The 22,747-nt window shown below is 29.2% G+C and overlaps 3 protein-coding genes across 3 annotated transcripts; all 3 read left to right on the top strand.

Moving 5' to 3' along the window:
* The first annotated feature begins 6,736 nt into the window (after positions 1-6,736).
* Positions 6,737-9,336, top strand: LOC105647775 (GDSL esterase/lipase LTL1). Its single transcript, XM_012233998.4, has 5 exons — positions 6,737-7,090; positions 7,215-7,342; positions 7,454-7,696; positions 8,189-8,441; positions 8,871-9,336. The coding sequence occupies exons 1-5, from the start codon at positions 6,850-6,852 to the stop codon at positions 9,101-9,103; spliced, it is 1,098 nt and encodes a 365-aa protein (XP_012089388.1). The 5' UTR covers positions 6,737-6,849; the 3' UTR covers positions 9,104-9,336.
* Positions 9,337-16,230: 6,894 nt separating this feature from the next.
* Positions 16,231-18,719, top strand: LOC149498601 (GDSL esterase/lipase At5g33370-like). Its single transcript, XM_089717333.1, has 5 exons — positions 16,231-16,551; positions 16,650-16,780; positions 17,205-17,447; positions 17,540-17,792; positions 18,266-18,719. The coding sequence occupies exons 1-5, from the start codon at positions 16,308-16,310 to the stop codon at positions 18,496-18,498; spliced, it is 1,104 nt and encodes a 367-aa protein (XP_089573459.1). The 5' UTR covers positions 16,231-16,307; the 3' UTR covers positions 18,499-18,719.
* Positions 18,720-20,386: 1,667 nt separating this feature from the next.
* Positions 20,387-22,103, top strand: LOC105647873 (GDSL esterase/lipase At5g33370). Its single transcript, XM_020684615.3, has 5 exons — positions 20,387-20,687; positions 20,794-20,921; positions 21,004-21,246; positions 21,392-21,647; positions 21,726-22,103. Exons 1-5 carry the CDS (start codon positions 20,435-20,437, stop codon positions 21,956-21,958), a joined length of 1,113 nt encoding a protein of 370 aa, XP_020540274.1. The 5' UTR covers positions 20,387-20,434; the 3' UTR covers positions 21,959-22,103.
* Positions 22,104-22,747: the final 644 nt, after the last annotated feature.

Genomic DNA, 22,747 nt, shown 5'->3' with positions numbered 1-22,747 from the left:
TAGGTTTTAATCTACGGATATACTCTCATGTATTTACATAATTGAGCTAGTTCGAATCGCTCCTACTTCTTTTTCCCTCTCCCCTCCCAATAAAAATTCAATCCTTGCCGAAATAATTATTCAATAGTGAATAGGATAATTTAGCCTCAACCAATATCACTTATATGCCTTCTATATTTGTTATTCCTAATAAATATGGATCAACAATCGGCAGGATCACTAATTCAGACCAAATCGATGTTTTTTATCTCAATTTTTAACAGAAGATTGTCGAAGAAATGAAAAGTTAATTGAAAGATATGCGAGTTGGCATCAAAGTGGCCATTACTATAGCCTACAGGGAATTGAAGAGCCTGAAAATATTGGCTATTTAATAATGGCGTGCCCAGTTTTGGGACTGTGTTGTATGTGGATGTGCTTTGTACAGTTGGTTTGCTTCTCCTTATATGTCATTTTGTTTCAATAGTTTTGTTGTTGAAGTAGTTGCAATATTAATTCTCATACAGCTCATGGTACTTCCTATTAGGCATCAGCTCTGATACCAGTTGTTGGGTATCAGCTCTGATACCACTCTTGTTAGGCCCTTTCAACCAATTAAGAGAAAATTAACGCAGCGGAAAAGTAAAATTGTGACACACAGAAATTTACGTGGTTCACCCTCAACTGTTTAGGGCTACGTCCACGGGACAAACTCCGAATCATTCTTCTACTATTAACAATAGTAGGTACACAGAGAGTAATATAAAAATAGTGGCACTCATAGTGTTTTCCAAAAAACACTCCAAAATAATTTCCTCACTATTTTTCTCACCCCTAATTTTAGGAAACGCATCCTAAAACTAGAAAACTCTCTCGCTACATTTTTTTCTCTTCTTTCTTCTGTGTGTATTGTGTGTTCTGCCTCTGCCTCTATTTATAGGCAGGTTAACGCGTTTAATGAGCCGTGTACAACTTATTCAAGTCACCGCCCATGTACACCAATTCAAAGCCATCACTGTTGAACTGGCTGCTCCTATTTCTTTCTTACTTTCACACATAACACATTTTGCAGCCAACTTTACTTCCTTCCGTTTTTAACTTTAGTTCGTGGGTCCCACTTGAGTGGGCACACAACCACAACACTTCCATTTTGTAACATAAACATTATAACATGCATCTTAATTTAACAAAAGTATAAAAAATAAAACAGCCAATTAGATTTAAGCTATGGTGCATGGAAACATACAGGAGAACCGTGTAAATGCAAAAATATACGGAAACAACATTTAAAATATAATACTCATTCCGTCACATTTTGTTTGCATGATTTGACAAAACACACATATTAAGTATTTATTCAATAAAAGTTATTTTGCTCTTTTTTACCCATAACTCATTAAGATATTAATAAAAGTATTTCATTTAATGAGCAATTATAAAAGTTATTATGTGAAAAATAATTATTTACATATCTAAATTTATAAACATTGCAAATATTTTGGGACATAAAAAAAAAGAACAACAAGCAAACAAAATGAAACAGATAGAGTATTACATAAAAAAAATAGTAAGAAAACAGTATTTTATATTAAAAAAAGTGCACAGAAAAATATTTTTGAAACACGAAAAATGTCCATGGCTAGAAATTTCTTGCATATCATAAGATTTAAGAATACAATTCTCGAACTTAGAATTCTTCTTGTGAATTATTATTTAATCCCTCAACTACATTCAAGTACGTTCGTCAATACTTTTATTTTCGTTAGTACGTCTTACTTTAGTGTATTATTTAATTTTTATACATTCACCGTTAGTCGGACTGATTAAATAGTAAGCAAGACAAAATTGTGGGACTATACAATTAAAATTTGATAACAATGGTTATTGACTAGTATTTTGAGTACAACCAAAGTATTAAATACTAATTCATTTTCTTAGGCGCTTTTTTTTTAAAAAAAAATTATTGGAGGTCTTTATTGGACGAAATAATATTATGGATTATACAATCGGAGAAGCCCTCCCTTTGACTTATTAAATTGGTGAAAACAACTCTCCACTTCTCGCATAAGTGAGAAAATCAAATCTTAGGCGCTTTTTACAAGTCATCTAACTAGCACCTGCATTTATTAGAGAAAATATTTTTTTGGATACATGAGAGGTCCAACGGATCAGAACAACATTGTGAGTTGTACAACAGGGGACAGTATTTCTCTTTAAATAACATTTATTAAATTGACGATGACTTCGGCGATACCATTCGGTCATTAAATCTGTTAGAGGAGGTAAAAATACCAATCATATCATAATTGATTGACTTATTATGGAAATTTTAATATCAATAAAAAAAGGATTGAATAGTATAATAGAAACATAAGAACAACGGATTGTATAATTATGTTATGAAAATAACGATCATCATTTGTGTATTAGGGTATAAGGGAGAGGATAAATAATAATTCACTCTTATCACTATAATGAATTTCTTTTAATAAAATAAAACTATATTTAATAAAATAATAAAATATAATGTAATATAATAAAATATACTGTTTTTGATTTATATTGTACTTAATTTCATTACGACTTACAAAATATATATAAAACTTTATTCAGTGAATTGGAATTTAATATAATGTAATCAAATACATTTACAGTGCATTCGATAACATCATATTATATTCAATTATGATTTGACAAAATAAAGCTTAAGATTATATAAAAAATAAAATAAAATTGACGGCTAATTATAATGAATGTCGTAATACTATAAATATAGGGAGGAGAAACCCTATAAATAAAAAGAAGAATATTTTAATAGTATTGCCAAACATTCATAGTAGCATTATCGTTATAGAAATATGCAAATCTTTATTTCATATTTATGTTTTATTTTATTTTAATGAAATTTTCACCTCCCTTTATTAAAAGAAAAGGAAGACATCTATAGTAGTGTTATTAAAAAATTTTTATTAGAGGATTTTCATGCATCAAGAGCATTAAATTTTTATCTTTTCATAACAAGTATATTTTTAATATTAAATGCATTGTTTGTTGTACTATCCTTTTATAACTCGCAACATTTATGTCTATTGCGCGCACTTGATTGTCGACACATAAAAATAAAAATAAAAATTCAAAAATTTGTGGATCCTAATTGAAAGATGTCTAATTTCTGATATATATATATAAAGAAATTATTATTTTGGTCTTGAACCTTGATGAGTTCATAATTGTTTTAGTGGGGACAAAATTGGAAGTAGATGGCATATAACTCTACCCTATTAATGTTGGTCACATGGCTTCTTGGTCTCCATGCTTCCCTGTATGCTCCTTCTCAATCTGTGTTAGGGAAAGATCAGAACCATATATATGTACTTCACTAGTTATGGTATGGTGTTTTTTGTTTTTTCCTTTCCTTTTTACAAACTGTAGCAGCAATTAAAGAGTGTGCTTATTTGAACCAAATCCTTCCATGCATGTAGAGTTTGTCATCCAACCTTGTTTTTTAATTATCTACCTATTTCATTTTAAATTTTATAATCATTATGAACATAATTTTTAAGACTAATATTATAAACTCAATTTCAATCAAATGTTTAAATGCAATAACTAGCCTTGTAAATTGAAATGCAATCTGTTTTGAGTGGGGGGAAAAAAAATCCAACATATCTCTTGATTCTACCTAAAATTTAAAGCTGCATTGAAGGCAATTAAATAAACGGTGAGTCATGCAACTATAACTACTAGTACTAGTAAGTAGCAAGTCAAAAGATTAAAAGTGGACTTGCCTTTCATCCTCATGTGTTCATGTAATTTTGTAGTATTTGTATTTTGTTTTTTAATTTTTTTAATAAGGATGACAACATTTAAGAAGTACATTTCATTCCCCTCCCCGATACTTAAAAAAAAGAAATAGACTTGATATACTCCATAAGTTCAAAAAAAGAAAAAGAATTGAAACGGATGGAACGAATTGAAACAGACAATAGTCAATCCCAAAATATTGTTTCAGATAATAGGAAAAATGGAAACAAGAAGAAAAACATTGTTGATGATGTTAAAAATTCTATAACCACAATGCTTTTAGCTGAGATGCAACAAGGTAATGTAAATAAGCGCAGTTATGAAAAGCTGCTGCCACATCCAATATTTCTGTGAAGACAGTTTATAAAATTTTACGAAATGCAAAGCTTCATCCAAAGAATAACTCTAGTGCCATAAAATGTCCATGGAATAGGGATAGAAAAAGAGTTCAATTCATAGATTAAAGAATAAAAGAAATTCATCTTAGACGTCGTATGACAATCCGCTCTTTAGCCGTCGTCACTACTCTCTTCTTTTTCTGTCTCAGACTCAATTCGTTCCTCTTCCTCTTCTGTAGAGTCAACATCTTCCTCAATCACTTTTTTCTTGTCATGTGGAGGGTCCTCAATCACTTTTCTCTTCTTATGTGGAGGGTTTTTTTGGAGTGACGTGTGTTGACGTTTGTGGACATACTTCTTTGAGACTCTCCTTTATTTTCATTGTGCTTTTTTTTTTCACCCATGTGATCAAAGGGCGATTTTGTAGATTTTTTTTTCCTAATTTTTTCTTCTTCGAAATAGGGTTTGAGGAGAGTATGTGTTTTTGTTTAGTTATTTTTTATTTTTTGGCTTTCGCGGTCATTTTCATGATCAACGATTTCATATATAGACATCGATCGATGCTAATGAGAAGGCACGGGGCGGCGGTTGTGAAAATGAGAGGATTGTGAAGAGATGTATGAAGGCAGTTTTCAAACGTTGTGTCTCTCATTGTTTTGATACCCTTATTTGAAGAGGGGAAAGAAAAAAAAGGGTGCATAATCATACAAACACACACTATCGTATATAAGAAAACATAATGTTGATAGATAGAGATAATAAAATGAGCATACATTTGTAAGTTGAGCACATTTAAATGACTTAGACTCTTGTAGATGAAATATATATTTGTCCAACTTATTTTTAATATGAGCACATCTGTTAACTTTCAATAGTTTACAATTCTGTGATAAAATAACTGTTCACTTTTACTTTGCAAAGACAAGGGCATTAAATATCCAATCTTTTTTTCTGTCACTTTCTCTTGCTAACCGTGCACAATTAATACAGGGGCTCAAATTAAATGAGAGTATTTTAAACTTTGAACATTTGCATCCTTCGAAAGTTTATATTTTAAGTAAATTTCTCTAAATAAAAAAAAAAACAGAGGGAGTAGTAAGTTTTTAAAATAAAATATTAATTCAATAAGACTTAGAAATTTTATTAACTTCATAAAACAACCGTTAGCATTGATTAATGTTGTATTGCTAATCATACCATGATTATTAGTGATTAATGTTGAAATAATTGGTAAAGAAAACGATAAAGTTTCATTAATGGCGTGATTAAGCAAATTAATTATAGTTTGGTGGCCACTTCAATTCTAATTAATGGACCGAATAATAGTCTCGTTACCTACATTACTTTTTAAGGTAAAAGCAATTATGTGTGTGAAGTCCTTCTTAAGGTAAAAGCAGTTAAAAAAATAAAAACTAATGATTCCACTATTCAATCCTACAATTACTAGCATGGGATCATACGCACTTAACACTGAATCAAGCAATTTTGAATTATTTGCTATAGAAAACTTCAAATTTATAGTAACCATTCCAACATTTTTGGGTTTTTTCTTAATAGAAATATTATACATCATTTTCTAATTGGGCCACAAGGTATAATGTTTTTTTTTATATGCAATAATATTCAATTAAAACAAAAGAGAGACATCAAGATCTTAAAGTGACAAAGTGCTTATGTGAATTAAATAGAAAAGCAAGCAATAAACTAGGCTCTACCAATTTTCCTCATAAAATCAGCTGATAATAATGCTTTTGTTGCTGATGTTGATTGGAGCATTTATGTTAGATTTAGCACCATATTACATTATAATTATCACCAATTGAAAATGAAGTGCTCTCTTTTCTTTATCCTTCATGTTTGTGAAAAAACAATTAGACAATCAAATCATCAACATCATTTTTGTCATATCATTTACTTATAGATGCAGCTAAATTAAACAAAGCTTTCAAATTAAATGTTATATATATATATATATATATATATAACTCATAGAAAATGATAACCCCATGTTGTTTATATAACATACTATTTTTATTTTTTTATCTTTATTAATTAAGCTTTAACTCAGATTCAAACTCGAAAAATCTTGTAATCTTAAAAATTACTCAAGTGAAATTAAATCAGAACTTATTTTAATACAATTTCATGAAATCTCTACATATCAACTCTCCATGGAAAATCTTTTATAAAAGTTATTTCAAATCTTTTTCTCGACCTAACATTTACTTTACATTTATATTGATTAAAGTGGATATTGAAAATAAATTATTCATATAACCCATTTCAATTAGTTTGTAACTAAAATTTAGTTGTTTGTATTCTTTTTTAATATTTAATATATGTACATGAATTCTGATAGTTATATATGAAACGTAAGCCCTAATTACCAAAGCAACAGATTGTCTGGGAAGAAAAACGTTGGACATGGTTTTTTTTTACATTTTTTTATTAAAAAAAAATTCTACAAGATAACTCTTCATTAACTGATCAGAACTAACTTGTACTAAAATCTACAACTTGTTACCTTTCTATACTTATTATGGCTGCCTTAGCTAGCACCTCTAGTGGTAGAAGTAGCCATTAATGTGCAGCCAATTGCAAAAGCTCACTGCGTCACCTTTATATGTAGCCAGCTTTATTCACATTGTCTTGACATCCAGAAAACAGTGTCAATAGCACTTAAACCCCATTGAGCCTTTTCTAGGGTTTCTTGGAAATATATCCCAAAATGGGCAGCTTTTCAAATTTCTCTGTAATATCTGTGCTGCTAGTTCTTTCACTAGTAAGTGTTGCTTCTCTGGCTGAAGCTAGGGCTTTTTTTGTGTTCGGTGATTCATTGGTTGATAATGGCAATAACAACTACCTTGCCACCACTGCTCGTGCCGATGCCCCCCCCTATGGCATCGATTATCCGACTCATCAACCCACTGGCCGTTTCTCTAATGGCCTTAACATTCCCGACCTTATCAGTACGATTTCAATTTTAATGTTTGTGTCGATTTCAATTTTAATATGTGTGTGTGTTTATGTAATATGAGTATATTTCTTTTTTTCTGCAATAATTTGATTTTCTTTATTTCTGTGCGGTTTAAGGTGAGGCAATTGGCTCAGAAGCCACATTACCATACTTAAGTCCAGCTCTCACAGGACAAAGATTACTTGTTGGTGCCAATTTTGCTTCTGCTGGAATTGGTATACTTAATGACACTGGCATTCAATTTGTAAGTCCATTTTAAGTTCAATATCTTGGTTCTTAATTATGTATTTAATCTTAAAATTTGAACCCTGGACTTTAAACACGTATTCTGATAATTGTGATTGTACTTTCTCAGATCAATATAATCCGAATTTACAAGCAATTGGAATATTTTCAACAATATCAACAAAGGGTTAGTGCTCTAATCGGACCTGATCAAACAGAAAGACTAGTGAACGAAGCACTTGTTCTTATTACACTTGGTGGTAATGACTTTGTCAACAACTACTACTTGGTGCCTTTCTCTGCTAGATCTCGCCAATTCTCCCTTCCAGATTATGTTGTCTATATCATTTCCGAGTATCGGAAAGTTCTACAGGTACAATTCAGTCGTTATTCTTTCTTTTTTTTCCCTTGTTTTTAATAAAAATTTTCCAGAATGCATTTCAAAGAAAGAAAATATTGAGCTAATGATACTGAAATAATCTTTGAGACAGTGAGATTGTAAGTACAAATCCTTATGTTTATTATAATCTAACTAACCTTACCCAAAAGATAATAAAGTGGGGACACATATTTATGCTCAATTTGCAAGAGGTAGATACGTTTTGCAGGTTGCATTAAGTACTTCACAGGGCATACTTTATTGATATGTAATTTTCTCATTAAAGCCTTTTCCTTCAGATCCATCAACAACGCGTAAATGATAAATCTACACATAACTCTTCTTTATGGCACCTTAAGTCACATTAATTAAATTAGTTTGTTATTTGCATTAATTAGTTAGTTGGAAAATTAAGGTCTAGTTGTCTAATATATCAATTTCATTTTCTTTTTTGTGCACTTTTCAAATAATTATGTTTTGCAACAGAGATTATATGAACTGGGTGCACGAAGAGTTCTGGTGACCGGAACTGGACCCATAGGTTGTGTTCCGGCTGAATTAGCTCAGAGAAGTAGAAATGGAGAATGTTCTGTTGAATTGCAAAGAGCAGCTGGTCTATTCAATCCACAACTTGTGGAACTGATAAATGGACTTAATAGTGAAATTGGAGCAGATGTTTTCGTAGCTGCGAATGCATATCAAATGAATATGGATTTCGTTAGCAATCCCCAAGCATATGGTATTTTTTCAAAATCTTAACAATTTCAATTTTTTTTAATTTTTCATGGATATTCATAATTTATTTAAGCATGAGACTACTCTCGTTCTAAACCTCGTTTTAATAATTTAAATTAAATAAATATCATTGGGGAACAAAATGACCAACAGGCAAACAACATTAAATGTTGGGAAATCTGTGGACCATTTAAATGAAATAAATGCAATATTGTGTATGATTTCCTATTCATAAAGGCCCCAAGTAATTGGTCCCTTGACATGGCAAATTAGTATTTATGATGCTAAGAATGGAAAATGTCCAAATTTAGTGAATCAATTTTGTTTATACTACAAAGAAAAAATATATTTAAATTATTATTACAACAAATATATTAATTTTTAATAATATTAACAGTATAGTATAATAATTCACTGTTATATCTTTTCGCAGGATTCGTTACATCGAAAGTTGCTTGTTGTGGACAAGGGCCTTACAATGGAATTGGATTATGCACTATAGCATCCAATTTGTGCCCTAATAGAGACATTTATGCATTTTGGGATCCATTCCATCCATCTGAGAGAGCAAATAGAATCATTGTTCAACAAATTTTAACTGGGGACAACAAATATATGAACCCAATGAATCTCAGCACCATCATGGCCTTAGATTCTAGGACTTAAAAATATAATATTTTGTGCTATGCATATGGCAATCTTATTCTTTATCATTTTTCCTTATTGGCTAGGTTTGGTATGGTTTGTTTGTTTTCCTATTTTTCTTTTTTTGGGGCAGGGCTTTTATCAAGTGTCATTAAATTTTAAGGAGTGATTATTTGTATGAAATTCATGATATATATGTGTTTAGCTATGGATAAACATTATTTGTTACTCAATAAATTGAATATTATATGTAATATATAGTATTAATGGTTGCAATTGTACTTTTGTTAAGTGTAACATTAATTTATTAATTAATAGTAATAAAGCCATGTGCGCACGTACAAATTGCATATATCTTGTAAAATCCTTTAATGCTCTTTATGTTCTACTTTAATAGTAACATTGGATATTTTTATAGAAATTAAGAAAATAATTGAAATATATTGATTTTTTAAAAATATATAGTAGAATGTCTAAATTGCCCTTTTTAAAATTAAAAGCTTATCGTCTAATTTTGTTATAGAACACCTAATAAATATAGGTAAAATTAAAAAAAAAAATAATATACTCTCAAAATCCTATATAAACACTTAAAGTGGAATAAGATAAAATGTTCATTTGTTTATTAAAGTGTAACGGTATTTTGTGATGTTAGTCAATTTTTGACAGCCATAGCCTTAACATTCTTGCATTTGTAAATGTTATGATTTATTTATGGACAGTAGAGTAAAATAAATTAAAAAATTTACTGGTGAAAATATTATTTGTTTATTTTCAAATTTCAGAAAATTTGGTTGAATTTGATATTGGTTTATCATTAAATTTAATTATTTTTATTTTATTCGACTTTAAATAATAAAAAAACTAAAATTAACAAAATGCAATTAAAATCCATGATTCTCTTATAATTATTTATTTAATGACCTAAGAAAAATTTTTCATATTTTTTTAAAAATATAATTTTATTATGTAGATGGTAAAATAAAGGTTGAAAAAATGAGGTGTCTAAATTTTGCCAATGTCTGATTTGTATTTTCATGATCTATAAAAAAGACGAAGAGTCAAAAATTATCATCAATTTAGTTAATATCATTAAAAGACGATGGATCTACTATATAATTCTCAGTAATCGATCACCTATTGTAAATAGATAAATAAAAGTGTACGGTTGAGAACCAATTTATAGATGACATGGCAATGTAAACATGACATCAATGAGTCATGTCATTGTAACCCAACTGTTACGCTAATAATAAATCCAATGGACCGCTTAGTGTACCACAAACTCTCTAAATACTGTTTTCAAATTAATTGTGAATAACTTCTAACGAATTCCTTTTAGGTGTTAGGTATAAGTGTCGATTTTTAAAATCCAAAATAAGAAAAGTACTGTGACTATAGAAAACTTGAATTTAATACTTTCCAATCATTTCACCTATATCGATTGAGATAATTTATTATTTATTTACTTTTGTTTAATAAATTTATAAAAATAAATTAAAAAATATAATATTTTTCAATAAAAAAATAAGTATATTTGGATTAGTGGTAGAACTTTATCCTGTAGGGTTGCCATAAAAAAATGTATATTTATTTTATAAAATTTTTAATTTTCTATTTAAAGAAACCCACAGTTGTTTGCATTTCGTTAAATATTTGATTTCATTCACTAAATGTGACTGTCTTGAGGTTTAACTCGACTCGATAGAATTTATAGGACTCAATTGATAAAACCACTATAAGTTTAGGGACCTATATAAGATTTCTCCCTCGCAAACTAGGCCCTATTCTGGCAACCACTGACAAGAAGGACCTATGAACTAAACCCAAATATCAATCATCCTATAAAACAGTTCATGTATCATTAAATCTAACAGCCCACATAAACATGGGCCATACTTCAGGTTCAGCCCAATACTTGCTGAGCCGATTCTCTATAAGATTTTTTTTTTTTTTAAGAAAAAATTGCTAGCTAATTTTCCAAAAAAAAAAAAAAAAAAAACTATATTGCAATAAAAAAACATAAATTAAAATTTGTCTGTTACCCATCACCATCAATTTCATAACTATAATTACGAGTGTTTCAAATCGGGTTACTGGACCCGATTTGACAGCAAAACGTCCCTTTTTTGGGTTGAAAAACCTGCATTCACATGGTCATGGAATTCTCTTTCAGAAAATAAATTAAGATTCATATCTGGTTGTCTGTTTTTTATTTGATTAGCTCCAACTATTATCACAGTTCTTTACCGTGGTTAAAAGTATATCCACAGTCTATCATATTTTACACTTAATTTAATAAAGTTTCACTATTTTATTTATTTTATTAGTTTTAATCACTAAATTTTAATTTTTATTTAATGAAAAATGCAATGACTTCAAATACTAGCATAGCTTTTAAAATAAATTATTTAATTAAAATAAAATGAAATCATATATACTTTTCGATTTACATTAAAATGAGTTCAATTGTATGAATTTTATTGGATAAAATAGGAAGAAACATAATTTTATCCTATTTAATATTTTCTTTTGATTTAACTTTACAAAATAAATTTACCACGTAGACTTGTTGAAGACCTATTTTATCATTGATTGCCGACAATCCTATTAACATTGCTGGGAATCAAATAATGCCACACGATCACAAATTACTGTATGAGATTTGCTATAATAACACTCCTGTAATTTGTGGATTTATGGCACGATTAAGTTAAATATAATATTATGAATTCAATTACATGAATGAAAAATAAGATTTTATCTATTATCACTCAAATAATAATACAATAAGATTTTATTTTTATTTTGAGAATTTATGAGAATATTACTCTAATCTAAACGTGGAAACAAGAATACGAGCAGGAAAAGCGATAAAGAAATTATATTTTTTAAAATCTATTAATTAAGCCTTCTTCGATAAATTTGGCTGTTTCAATAGCTATCAACTGTTTTAACATTTCATTAAACGTTAAAAAAAATAACATTTTATAATACGTTCTTTCAAACTATAAACATTAGTATAAGTGAATATATAAAATATATTTTGATCTTATTAAAATGTTAAATGCTATATGAAAATCTTTTGCGGATCAAAAAACAGGAATTATATATATATATATATATATATATATATATATATATTAAGATAAAGATATTTTTTCTTTATGAATCATTTGCTCTATTGAATACTATCTAGAAGGCTATGCCAACCCAATTATTATAGCCTTGAGTTGCTAATATTTATATAGTAAATACATAGTAGGCCATATGAAGCTTTATGTGCATGAAAAAACAGGTCGGAAAAAATAGTACTTACTTGAATTAAATTGAAAACATAGTGGGTAAAGGTTGTTGAACCGTTTCCCCAACAATGCTTAATTGAGTTGCATCTATGGAGAAGTAGGTGGCATTATAAATTCATCTATAAATTATTAATGGCAACCCACCACATTTTATAGATATATAATAAAATATCATTACTCGAAAATATAAAGTTTCGGATAAAAAATTCTTAACAACAGGTAAAAAGTCTATAAAAAGAGAAAAAACACAACAAAAAAAATCACTGAAAAAGAACTAAAAACTCTAAGATCACGCAATAATAATAAAACAAATACAAAATTTGTTATAAATGTATTACCGAAAAAAAAAAAAAACAAAATAATAAAAGAAACTATCACTCAATAAAAATGATAGTTGACGGTCATTTAAAGCATGAAATCTAAAAGAATATTAAATGAGAGAAAGCAAAAGACTCAGTACGTCGATTAGGTTTAATAATACTATTTAAAAATATAAATTGAAAATTAGATTTATCATTTTTCTAATTAAAATTTTTATTATATTATAGAATATCTCGTTACCAATAGCGAAATAAACACTTCTCCATGAATTAATAATCCTATATTTCATCGAAGAAGTTTTTTTTTTAAGGAAAATCATTGGAAGATTGAAGAGGAGCTATTAGATAATGTGGAGGAGAGGACCCGGCCCATTCCCAAATATCAAAGAAAAAGGTGGGCTATTGTTTAAGAATATATATAATAAATTGACACAAAAAATATCTTGAAATTGAAAACATATGTTCATTTAGCAGAGACAGCCATTTGCACTTTGTTCTAATTAGACACGTGCCACATGGTCACCACCTCTTAGGGGGTCAACGCCCGCTTGCGGTGCCCAGGTTCTTTAATCATTTACATGTTATGAATTTATGACTACGTACAATTTGTAATCGTTTCCTAATTAAATATTGATTCCGTTCCATGATATTTAATATATTTAAAAAAATTTTAAAATATTTATGGTTTTAATAAATAATAATTTATTTTTTTATATTTATTTTTTATATATGATCAATAATTATTACTTTAATTTAAGAATTTTTTAAAAAAATTAATATTAAATTAAGGGTAATCATGTGCATTTACTCAATAATTTATTATAATTTAAATAAATTTAATATATTTCTTAAATGACGTGGAATTTCAAATGTGACAAATACTGTGAAACAGAGACAATATTCATAACATTTGAGTATTTCGCATTTTTTAAGAAAAAAATCATTCAATTTATAACTTTATTACAGTAAATTATTGAGTGCAAGTACTGCTATTCTAATTGATAATTTGAATGACAATCACGGCTGAAATGTATAATGGGTAAAAATCAAAAAAATAATTTATTATTTGTGTCCACAAATGTGATAAATGTGTCCACAAATTTATTATTTTTCAAAGTAATAAGTATTGGCAGCAGAAAGAGTAATTGAATGTCCCTTATTATGCTCAAACCGTTAATTTTAAAGATTTTTTTTTTCACTTTAAGTACTATTTTTTAAAATTCAAAAAAAAAAAAAATCATTGCATTTTACCTTTTTATCCTTATATATAGAATCACACTGACTAAAAGAAATGTTTGAATTTGGAAAAGTGAATGGATATTAAGGTAGTTAAAAAAAAAAAAATTATAAAATTAAGGTTAACTTATCATTTTTATTTTCTCACGTGAAAAAACTTAAATTAACAAATTGAGTATATGTAACATAACCCGCTACTTTATATTTTATTATATTACGATTCACGAATTAGAGTTGCACTTTCGTTTTGCCTAAGATTGCATATTAGGTGTCTTTGAGTCTAAAAAATTTTTAATCATGTTCGAGAAAGACGAGCGTATTGGGTGTATTTATCCAAAAATTAAAGTGTTATTTTCCAATTTAATTAGTAGATTTCGATATCCTTTTTCATACGAACATAAGTTTATATTCAACCATATACATTTGTCTTTATTTATTGAAAATTTAATATTAATCCAAGGATAAATAATTTTATAAATGTAAGAAAATTACTAGAATAATTTCTTAAGTTCACATTACTTTGCCGACTTATAAAATTTTGAAGCATTAAATAGAATTATTTATCTCCAAATTGGTTGAATTCCAATTCAAAATGACTTCAATTCTTTGCTCACATGATTGGAAAAAATAGGCTGACATATAATTAAATTAATTGTACAATTAATGATGCAATTAATAATTAGTATTTAAATTAAAAGAATAATGATGTGAAATTTAGATGCATGCTTATGATTATAAGAAAGCATTTCATTTTCAAGACTCATCAACAACATTTGATTGAGTAGGTAAATGTCACAAACAATAAAAATAAATAATAAAAAAAATATTAAAGGTAAGCCATACGAGCATTCAAGAGCTGGAAAAGTTGGAACACAATTAATTGGTTTTGGCTCCAGCTTATAGGCTGTTATCCATACTTGCTATAGCCTCTAATGTGGTTGCATATCTATAACTAAGTGGGCAAAGTTTGAAAAAAATCCGAAATCGAACTAGACCGAATTATTTTCGATTTTTGGTTCAATTATTTGATTTTAGTTTTTAACTTCAATTTTTGAACTTTTTATAATTTCGGTTTTCAATCTTTGAATCCATTATTACAAAATACTCATGCAATAAAATAATTTTTGTGTATTAATATAGAAATAGTCTAAATAACTAAAATAAATTAAAATTTAAGATAAGGCTCATCATGTAAGAACTAAAGGATGATAACATATTTATCTGGATGTGAGGTTTATTTATGTCCTTTACACTTCTAACCTTAAAGATATAACAAAATTGGTAAATAAATGCCTTTTACATTGCTGTCTGCTGCCCCTTTTTTTGGTGTCAACTGTTTACTATATAATGCAAGATATATCTAATTGAAAAAACTTAAATGACATTTTCAAATATGTTAAATACATAAATTGCTAAGTTTTATGCTTTTAAAGTTACGAACTTTGGTATCATTGCATACTTTTCTACAGTAATAACAATTATTTTTAAAATTTTTATCTTTTATATTTTTTAACCATTTAATAGTTATTTGATTAATCTAATTTTATAACATAAAGCATTTACTAATAAAATGGATTTACAAATTGAGTGTTTAATCCCCTTTTGGAACTTTTGATAAAATGCTTGTATTTTTCACTCATATATAAAATACATATGTATATTTTTTTTTTCTTTTTGAGGAAATAAAGATATTTGCCAGTTAAAAGCTTCATAATTCACATGAAAGAGACATCCATATGACATTAGTATACACTTTTTTTGTACAGAAAGCTGGCTCCAACTAGTTCAGAAGTGGTAAAAAGCTGATAGCATTAAATGACTTGGCAAATTTTCTCTACCAAAACCAAAGTGCCTCTTTTAAGGTTTAAGGGACAATTTACTATAAAAGATTGATAATCTTTGTCATGTTAGTAAACTTTTTACCATATAGTAAAAAAATAAAAAATATGCCTACGCTCAAATAATAAATTTGAATGTCTTAGCCTATGATTTGTTAATTATTTAAAAAAAAAAAAAGACTGAGCAAGTGTTAAAATTCCGATCTTAGCATATTGATAATTAATACACAATTATTTTATTCAATGTTAGTAAAAAAAAGGACAAACATATATTAGACTGAAAAAGTAAAACTTTGAATTAATGAAGGCAAGCTTGTGACTCAAAGACTGACCTCTGGCTCATGTATTATTGGCAAATACACAACTACTTGTACTGATCGCCTTTTTATTTTCTGGGCCATAATTATTTTCCTTCAATTGACAATAGCCTTTTCTATATATAAGATGTTTCTCTAATGTTGGATCCATGCAATGCAAGTCTTAGTCTCTTAAGTCTCACTGATATTTTCTTTTCCTGTCTAATTCCATGGCTACTTCCACAATTGTCATATCCTCGACAATGTTAGTTCTAGTCATGGCAATGGGAATTCTTGCTCCTCAAGCTGAGGCTAGGGCATTTTTCGTGTTTGGAGATTCACTTGTCGATAATGGCAACAACAATTATCTAGCTACTACTGCACGAGCAGACTCTCCCCCTTATGGCATTGATTTTCCAACTCGTCGACCCACTGGCCGGTTCTCTAACGGCTATAATATTCCTGACTATATCAGTTGAGTTCATTTTTATTATAATGTATATGTTTTTTTTTTTTTTTTTTTTGAGAATATTCTAATGTTGTCTATTACTAATAATTTTATTAATTAATAGGTCAAGCAATTGGCTCAAGAAACCTCCTCTTGCCCTACTTGAGTCCACAACTCAATGGAGAAAGGCTTCTTGATGGTGCCAATTTTGCCTCTGCTGGAATTGGAATCCTGAATGACACCGGAATTCAATTTGTAAGTGAAACCTGCCTCAAAAATGCTTCAATCGTTATTAATTTGGTTACAAACAAGTTTTTTTTTTTTTTTTTTTTTTTAAAAAAAAACGTCATTTCCATTAATTATTATTGAAATGTCGTTATAGTCCCTAATATAATAAATATGACTGTTGGTCATGGTACATAAGAGCAATGAAAATAGTAAATGACCATTTAGTCATCTGATTTCACTTAAATATATAGTCAGGACTCTTTACATTTGGAATTTAATGTAATTTTCTGTTTTATCCCTATTACACTATTTAATTCTTTTCACAAAAGTGAATTTAACATAAAGATTCAGTAAGGTAAAGAAATAAAATCGAGAAACTATATAGATAATTAGATTCTGAAAACAAAAACAGGTTTAAGTCTGAATTATAAAATTAACAATGCATTTTCAGGCAAATATAATTAGAATGTTTCAACAATTTGATTACTTCGAACAATACCAAAGGCGGGTGACTGGTCTGATCGGTGCACAACGAACAAAGCAATTGGTAAATGGAGCACTTGTTCTCATCACCGTTGGTGGGAATGATTTTGTAAATAACTATTATTTGGTGCCTTATTCTATAAGATCTCGCCAGTACTCACTCCCAGATTATGTCAAATTTCTGATCTCCGAATACAAAAAGCTCCTTCAGGTAATCAAATTTTCACTTCTTTCCTTTTCTTTCATATGTTAAAGGGTGAAATAATCTAATTTTTGGTCTCCAATCCAATTATTATTGATCAGAGGTTATACGATTTGGGAGCACGAAGAGTACTGGTGACAGGGACAGGACCATTAGGTTGTGTGCCTGCAGAATTGGCTCAGAGAGGTAGAAATGGACAGTGCTCTGCTGAGTTGCAACGAGCTGCGTCTCTGTTCAATCCTCAACTCACTCAAATGCTTAGACAACTCAATTCTCAGTATGGTTCAGATGTCTTCATTGCTGCCAATACTGGTCGAATGACTGGTGATTTTATTACTAATCCTGGAGCTTATGGTAAAGTTCATTCACATTTACAATAACATTAAGTGACTGATTGAGATTTGAACTCGAGACTTTTCAATTTTAAAAATAACTGAAAAAATTTTTGTATACTCCTCAATTCAATTCCATTTTCAATTTAAAGAATTTCTCAATTTATTTAGTTTATGCAGTTCGGTTCTTTTTTACACCAAACTAATTATTCGCACATCCCTGCTTACTCCTAATGTATGACACTACTCATACACCAATATTTTGTTCATTATCATTAGGTCGATTGTATGTGCTAGACTACCATTTTCATGATTTTCGTTCAATTGAACTCACAAAAACCCTGTTTATAAATTATCTACTTTTGCGGCAAAATTATTGATTTAATCAATGGATGAGTATTTATTTTTAAATTTTTGACATTGGATAACTTTTTTTTTTCCACACATTTAACTAAATTAATAAATTTGTCTCAATATTGGTGGGTATATATGCAGGATTTGTGACATCAAAGGTAGCTTGTTGTGGGCAAGGACCTTATAATGGTATAGGACTATGCACACCAGCATCAAATTTGTGCCCTAATAGAGATGTCTATGCATTTTGGGATCCATTTCATCCATCAGAAAAGGCAAATAGATACATTGCTCAGCAGATTTTGTCTGGGTCAACTGATTATATGAGTCCAATGAATCTTAGCACCATTATGGCTTTGGACTCAAGGGTCTAGTTCATTTGTTGGTCACCTTTTCTTGGAAGCTTTGTTGGTTTTAGCCTGGTTAATTATTACTTGAATAATAATAATATATGTAACACCCACACATATAAATGTTCCTTGTTCTAAGGAAAGTCTTGATGCATTTTTATGTTGTTTGGAGTAATTTTCTTTAAATTACTATTGAAATGTAATGATGTTTGTTTGTGTAATAAATTGCACTTAATTCTCTTTTTTCTCTTTGTCTTATATAAATATGGATTAATTTTGTTAATTACTTTTTATGTTCTATTAAATTTGTCAATTTTCAATTTACAAATAAATTTAAAAAATGATTGAATTATATACAATGGAAAAAAATAAAGTAATTACTCTTTTATTAATTCTCTAGATAATTAATTGTTACTTAGTGGAGATACTAAAAGATAAAGATAAAATTGGAAAACAATAATTTAGAGGTCATGACCCCTCAATTTAGAAAAGTTGGTAATTTGATTTAGTAAGGAAACATAAAAATCAAAAAGTGAGTCATTTATAGTTTTGAAAGCAGAATTGTCTAAATTGATTGAATATATTTTTTCAATTAAATATAATTCGATATCCTTTGTGATTGTCCTTTTCATAAATTCTTTCCACGGATCAAATTTTTGATTTTGTATTTATAAAAAATTTATTACTATAACGATAAAAACTTGTCTACCAATGTATGAGACCATTTATATAAATAAAAAAAAAGGTTGTTTTAAAAGATTGTTAAATCTTAATGGACGGTCATAAATATTGAATTCCTTCGTTTGAGAAAAAAATATTTTTTATTTATTTGTGCTCATAAATTAGTCGTAGGTAAGTCCATCACTCTGCCGTATAAACCTGAATTGAATCTTGTAAGGGAATTGGTCATGCAAAAAGCAGTTTCACCTTCTTGCTACGATTGTATATTTGAAGTGTAAATTAAGAGAAAAAGAGTGCATTATAAAGAAAAAATGTCATTTATAGAGAGCGGAAAGGTTTTCTGTGGTTGTAGAAGAAAGGAAAAGTTTCCCTTTGTTGACAAAAGGTCAAAAGCTAACAAAAATTTCTTGAAAAACAGAGGAAAACTAATTGTTCCTTGTGGTTCTTTAAACGGTCTTTATAAGTTAATATAAGAAGCGACGACAGCTCTGTGTAGTCTCCTTTGAGAATGCAAACTCATTGTGGGTCAAAATATAATATTCACAGAAAGAAAATCCTTTTTCATGAGAATGTTTTAAAAGTCCCAATGCATACATATCAGGACACAAATAATGATAAACAGATCAGATGTAGGTTCAAAAGCAGGTGGCTTTTATTCCAAAAATACAGTTGAGAAATCAAGAGACTTAAAAAGAAAGATTAAAGTTTGTAGTTGAATATTTTTTTTTTTTTTTGTCTACATATATATTTCAACTGTTTCTACCGCTAATTAACAGGTTCGTTTTATTACTGTTTTAATGGTTGCTCAAGGTTTCTACTTACTGTCCAGCTCGCTAAATTAACATTGAACGCCCATTTTTATTGGCAGTTAATTGTAGTAATCTGACAGTTGACAGTGTTAGAAATATATATATATCAAACATATTTAGAATTCAAAACCCAAACCTTTTAAATCTCTCTGCCTCTTCTTTAGCGGTCAATTGAAAAGTCTCATTGGCAATTAGGAACTCAATTTGAAACAGCTAATCATCACATGCAGGAGTTATGGAAAAGCTACCTTTGTGATGAACTTTAAGTTACCTCACAAATTAATAACAGCAATAAAACTTATTAGAAGTGGTTGCAATTCAAAGCCAACTACACTATCTTGCATTTTCGGTGTTTATGTTCCTTTTTATTCAGTGAAGCTGAAACCCACAATCTATGCGTATATATATATAAAACCCATCTCCATCATTCGAAATCAATCCCATAAACATTCTTGGATTATACAATAACAATGGAAACTTCAATTTCATTCATTTACCAGATGGCGATTTTTCTTTTAGCTCTAGCTACAATTAGTATCGATGTCGTTTTACAAGTTGAGGCTCGAGCATTGTTTGTTTTTGGGGATTCACTTGTTGACAGTGGCAACAATAACTATCTTGCAACCATTGCTCGTGCTGATTCGTCTCCTTATGGAATTGATTATCCAAGTCATCGTCCAACCGGTCGTTTCTCTAATGGCCTTAATATTCCCGACATTATCAGTTAGATTCTTGAACCATTAATTACTCTTTTGTTAACTAAGTCTTATACACACACACACACACTTATCACTGGATTGATTAAGCATGCATAATGGTGCATTGGCAGGTAAGCGAATCGGATCGGAACCTCCGTTACCGTACCTGAGCCCGGAACTAACTGGACAAAAGTTGTTAAATGGTGCTAATTTTGCTTCAGCTGGAATTGGAATCCTGAATGACACTGGAGTTCAATTTGTAAGTCAAGCAATTATGCAATGGCTTAAAAAATTAAATCCTTATTTCGGTTATTGCCTGAAATCGTAAAATACATTTCCAGCTAGACGTTATTAGAATGTTTAGACAGCTTCACTACTTTGAAGAATATAAGCGGCGAGTTTGTGCTCTTATCGGATCTGATCAGACTATAAAGCTTGTTAAAGGAGCGCTTGTTCTTATCACTGTGGGTGGCAATGATTTTGTGAATAACTATTACTTGGTTCCTTTATCTGCTAGGTCTCGCCAATATCCTTTGCCAGATTATGTCAAGTTTCTTATTTCAGAGTACAAAAAATTATTAATGGTAATTTTCCACTGAGTACGCATTTCTTCTTTATCTGCATTGATCTTTTTTTTTTGGTACATAATAAATTTAGAAGGAACAATAGATCAAATATCCAGCAGCTAAGTTACTAACTCAATGTCTGTCCGGATCAACCACGTTGTAGGAGCTATATAAATTAGGAGCACGGAGAGTTGTTGTGACAGGAACTGGACCGCTAGGCTGTGTTCCGGCAGAACTAGCTATCCGGGGCGGAAAAAATTGCAGCTGCTCACCTGAGCTTCAGAGAGCTGCTTCCTTGTATAATCCGCAACTAGTTCAAATGCTGAAAGGACTAAACAAAAAAATAGGCAAAGATGTTTTTATTGGTGCAAATACACAACAAATGCATATGGATTTCATCAACAATCCCCAAGCATATGGTATAGATAGAAAATACGTTTATATTTGCTAAAGCATAATAATCTTTAAAGATTAACTAGTTTGAACTTATAATGCAGGATTTGTTACTTCAAAAGTTGCCTGTTGTGGACAAGGACCATATAACGGACTTGGACTATGTACAGTAGCATCAAACTTGTGTCCAGACAGAGACTTGTATGCATTTTGGGATCCATTTCATCCGTCTGAGAAGGCAAATAGGATAATCGTTGAACAAATATTCTCTGGCTCCACTAATTACATGAGTCCTATGAATCTTAGCACCGTCATGGCCTTGGATTCCAGGACATGATCCATCCATCGATCAATCAATTCCATACAAGAATTCGAGTTTTACTAATAATTGTGGGTTATACAAATTGTGTGTAAAAACCTTGTTCCATCAATCAACTTGTTTTAAGATTGGTTAAATCAATTCTAAGTCTACTCATTAAACTTGACCAAGTCCATGCCCAACTAGACGCAGAGGGAAACTTTTCCTTTCGTGTCTTTTCTTTTCATGAAAAAAAAAAAAATTCCTTATCTTTTTATTTAACTAATTAATGAAATAACTAATTAAATATTTCAACTTATAAAAATTATTCTATTAAATATTCAAACTTTTAAAATTAAATCAACTAAACATTGATTAGATAATTGAAAAATGTGAAGATTAATGTTCCAAACATTATATATATTAATCGCACATTAAATGAATATCTTACATATAAATATTAAAAACACCAACAAAATGTTGTTGTTAGTATAGAGAAGGATACAATGTTAGTAATCTTCGTAACTTGAGTGCATAATAAGTCACCACTAAATTTTAGGCTGCCGCAAAGTTTTTTCTGTAAAGTATATGGATATATTTATGCATTTAGTCATTATAAACCTATAACTCAAGCATATGGCACACAAAAATGAGATTTTTTTTTAAGAAGAAACTAATTATTAATTATTATTATGATTAGTTTCCTTAAGTAGTACATCATGCATAATAGATGGAAAATCAATACACCACTTCAATACATAAGACACAAAATGAGTTTCTCGAATTAAAATATGAACTATCGGATTCACTGATTTTTTAAGGAAAGAA

This window comes from Jatropha curcas, chromosome 2 (genome assembly GCF_041381405.1).
Source record: "Jatropha curcas cultivar XTBG-Jc1 chromosome 2, XTBG_Jcur_1.0, whole genome shotgun sequence".
NCBI lineage: Eukaryota > Viridiplantae > Streptophyta > Magnoliopsida > Malpighiales > Euphorbiaceae > Jatropha > Jatropha curcas.
The sequence above is the reverse complement of the archived record's forward strand: the minus strand, read 5'-3'. Positions and strand labels throughout refer to the sequence as shown.

Bases quoted from the DNA above. Each gene is read 5' to 3' on its own strand.
- LOC149498601 (XM_089717333.1), top strand. From the start codon at position 16,308: ATGGCTACTTCCACAATTGTCATATCCTCGACAATGTTAGTTCTAGTC. The intron at 16,781-17,204 runs GTAAGTGAAACC...ATGCATTTTCAG, and splicing joins ATGACACCGGAATTCAATTT to GCAAATATAATTAGAATGTT. The intron at 17,448-17,539 runs GTAATCAAATTT...ATTATTGATCAG, and splicing joins AATACAAAAAGCTCCTTCAG to AGGTTATACGATTTGGGAGC.
- LOC105647873 (XM_020684615.3), top strand. From the start codon at position 20,435: ATGGAAACTTCAATTTCATTCATTTACCAGATGGCGATTTTTCTTTTA. The intron at 21,247-21,391 runs GTAATTTTCCAC...ACCACGTTGTAG, and splicing joins AGTACAAAAAATTATTAATG to GAGCTATATAAATTAGGAGC. The intron at 21,648-21,725 runs GTATAGATAGAA...CTTATAATGCAG, and splicing joins CAACAATCCCCAAGCATATG to GATTTGTTACTTCAAAAGTT.
- LOC105647775 (XM_012233998.4), top strand. From the start codon at position 6,850: ATGGGCAGCTTTTCAAATTTCTCTGTAATATCTGTGCTGCTAGTTCTT. The intron at 7,091-7,214 runs GTACGATTTCAA...GTGCGGTTTAAG, and splicing joins TAACATTCCCGACCTTATCA to GTGAGGCAATTGGCTCAGAA. The intron at 7,343-7,453 runs GTAAGTCCATTT...GTACTTTCTCAG, and splicing joins ATGACACTGGCATTCAATTT to ATCAATATAATCCGAATTTA.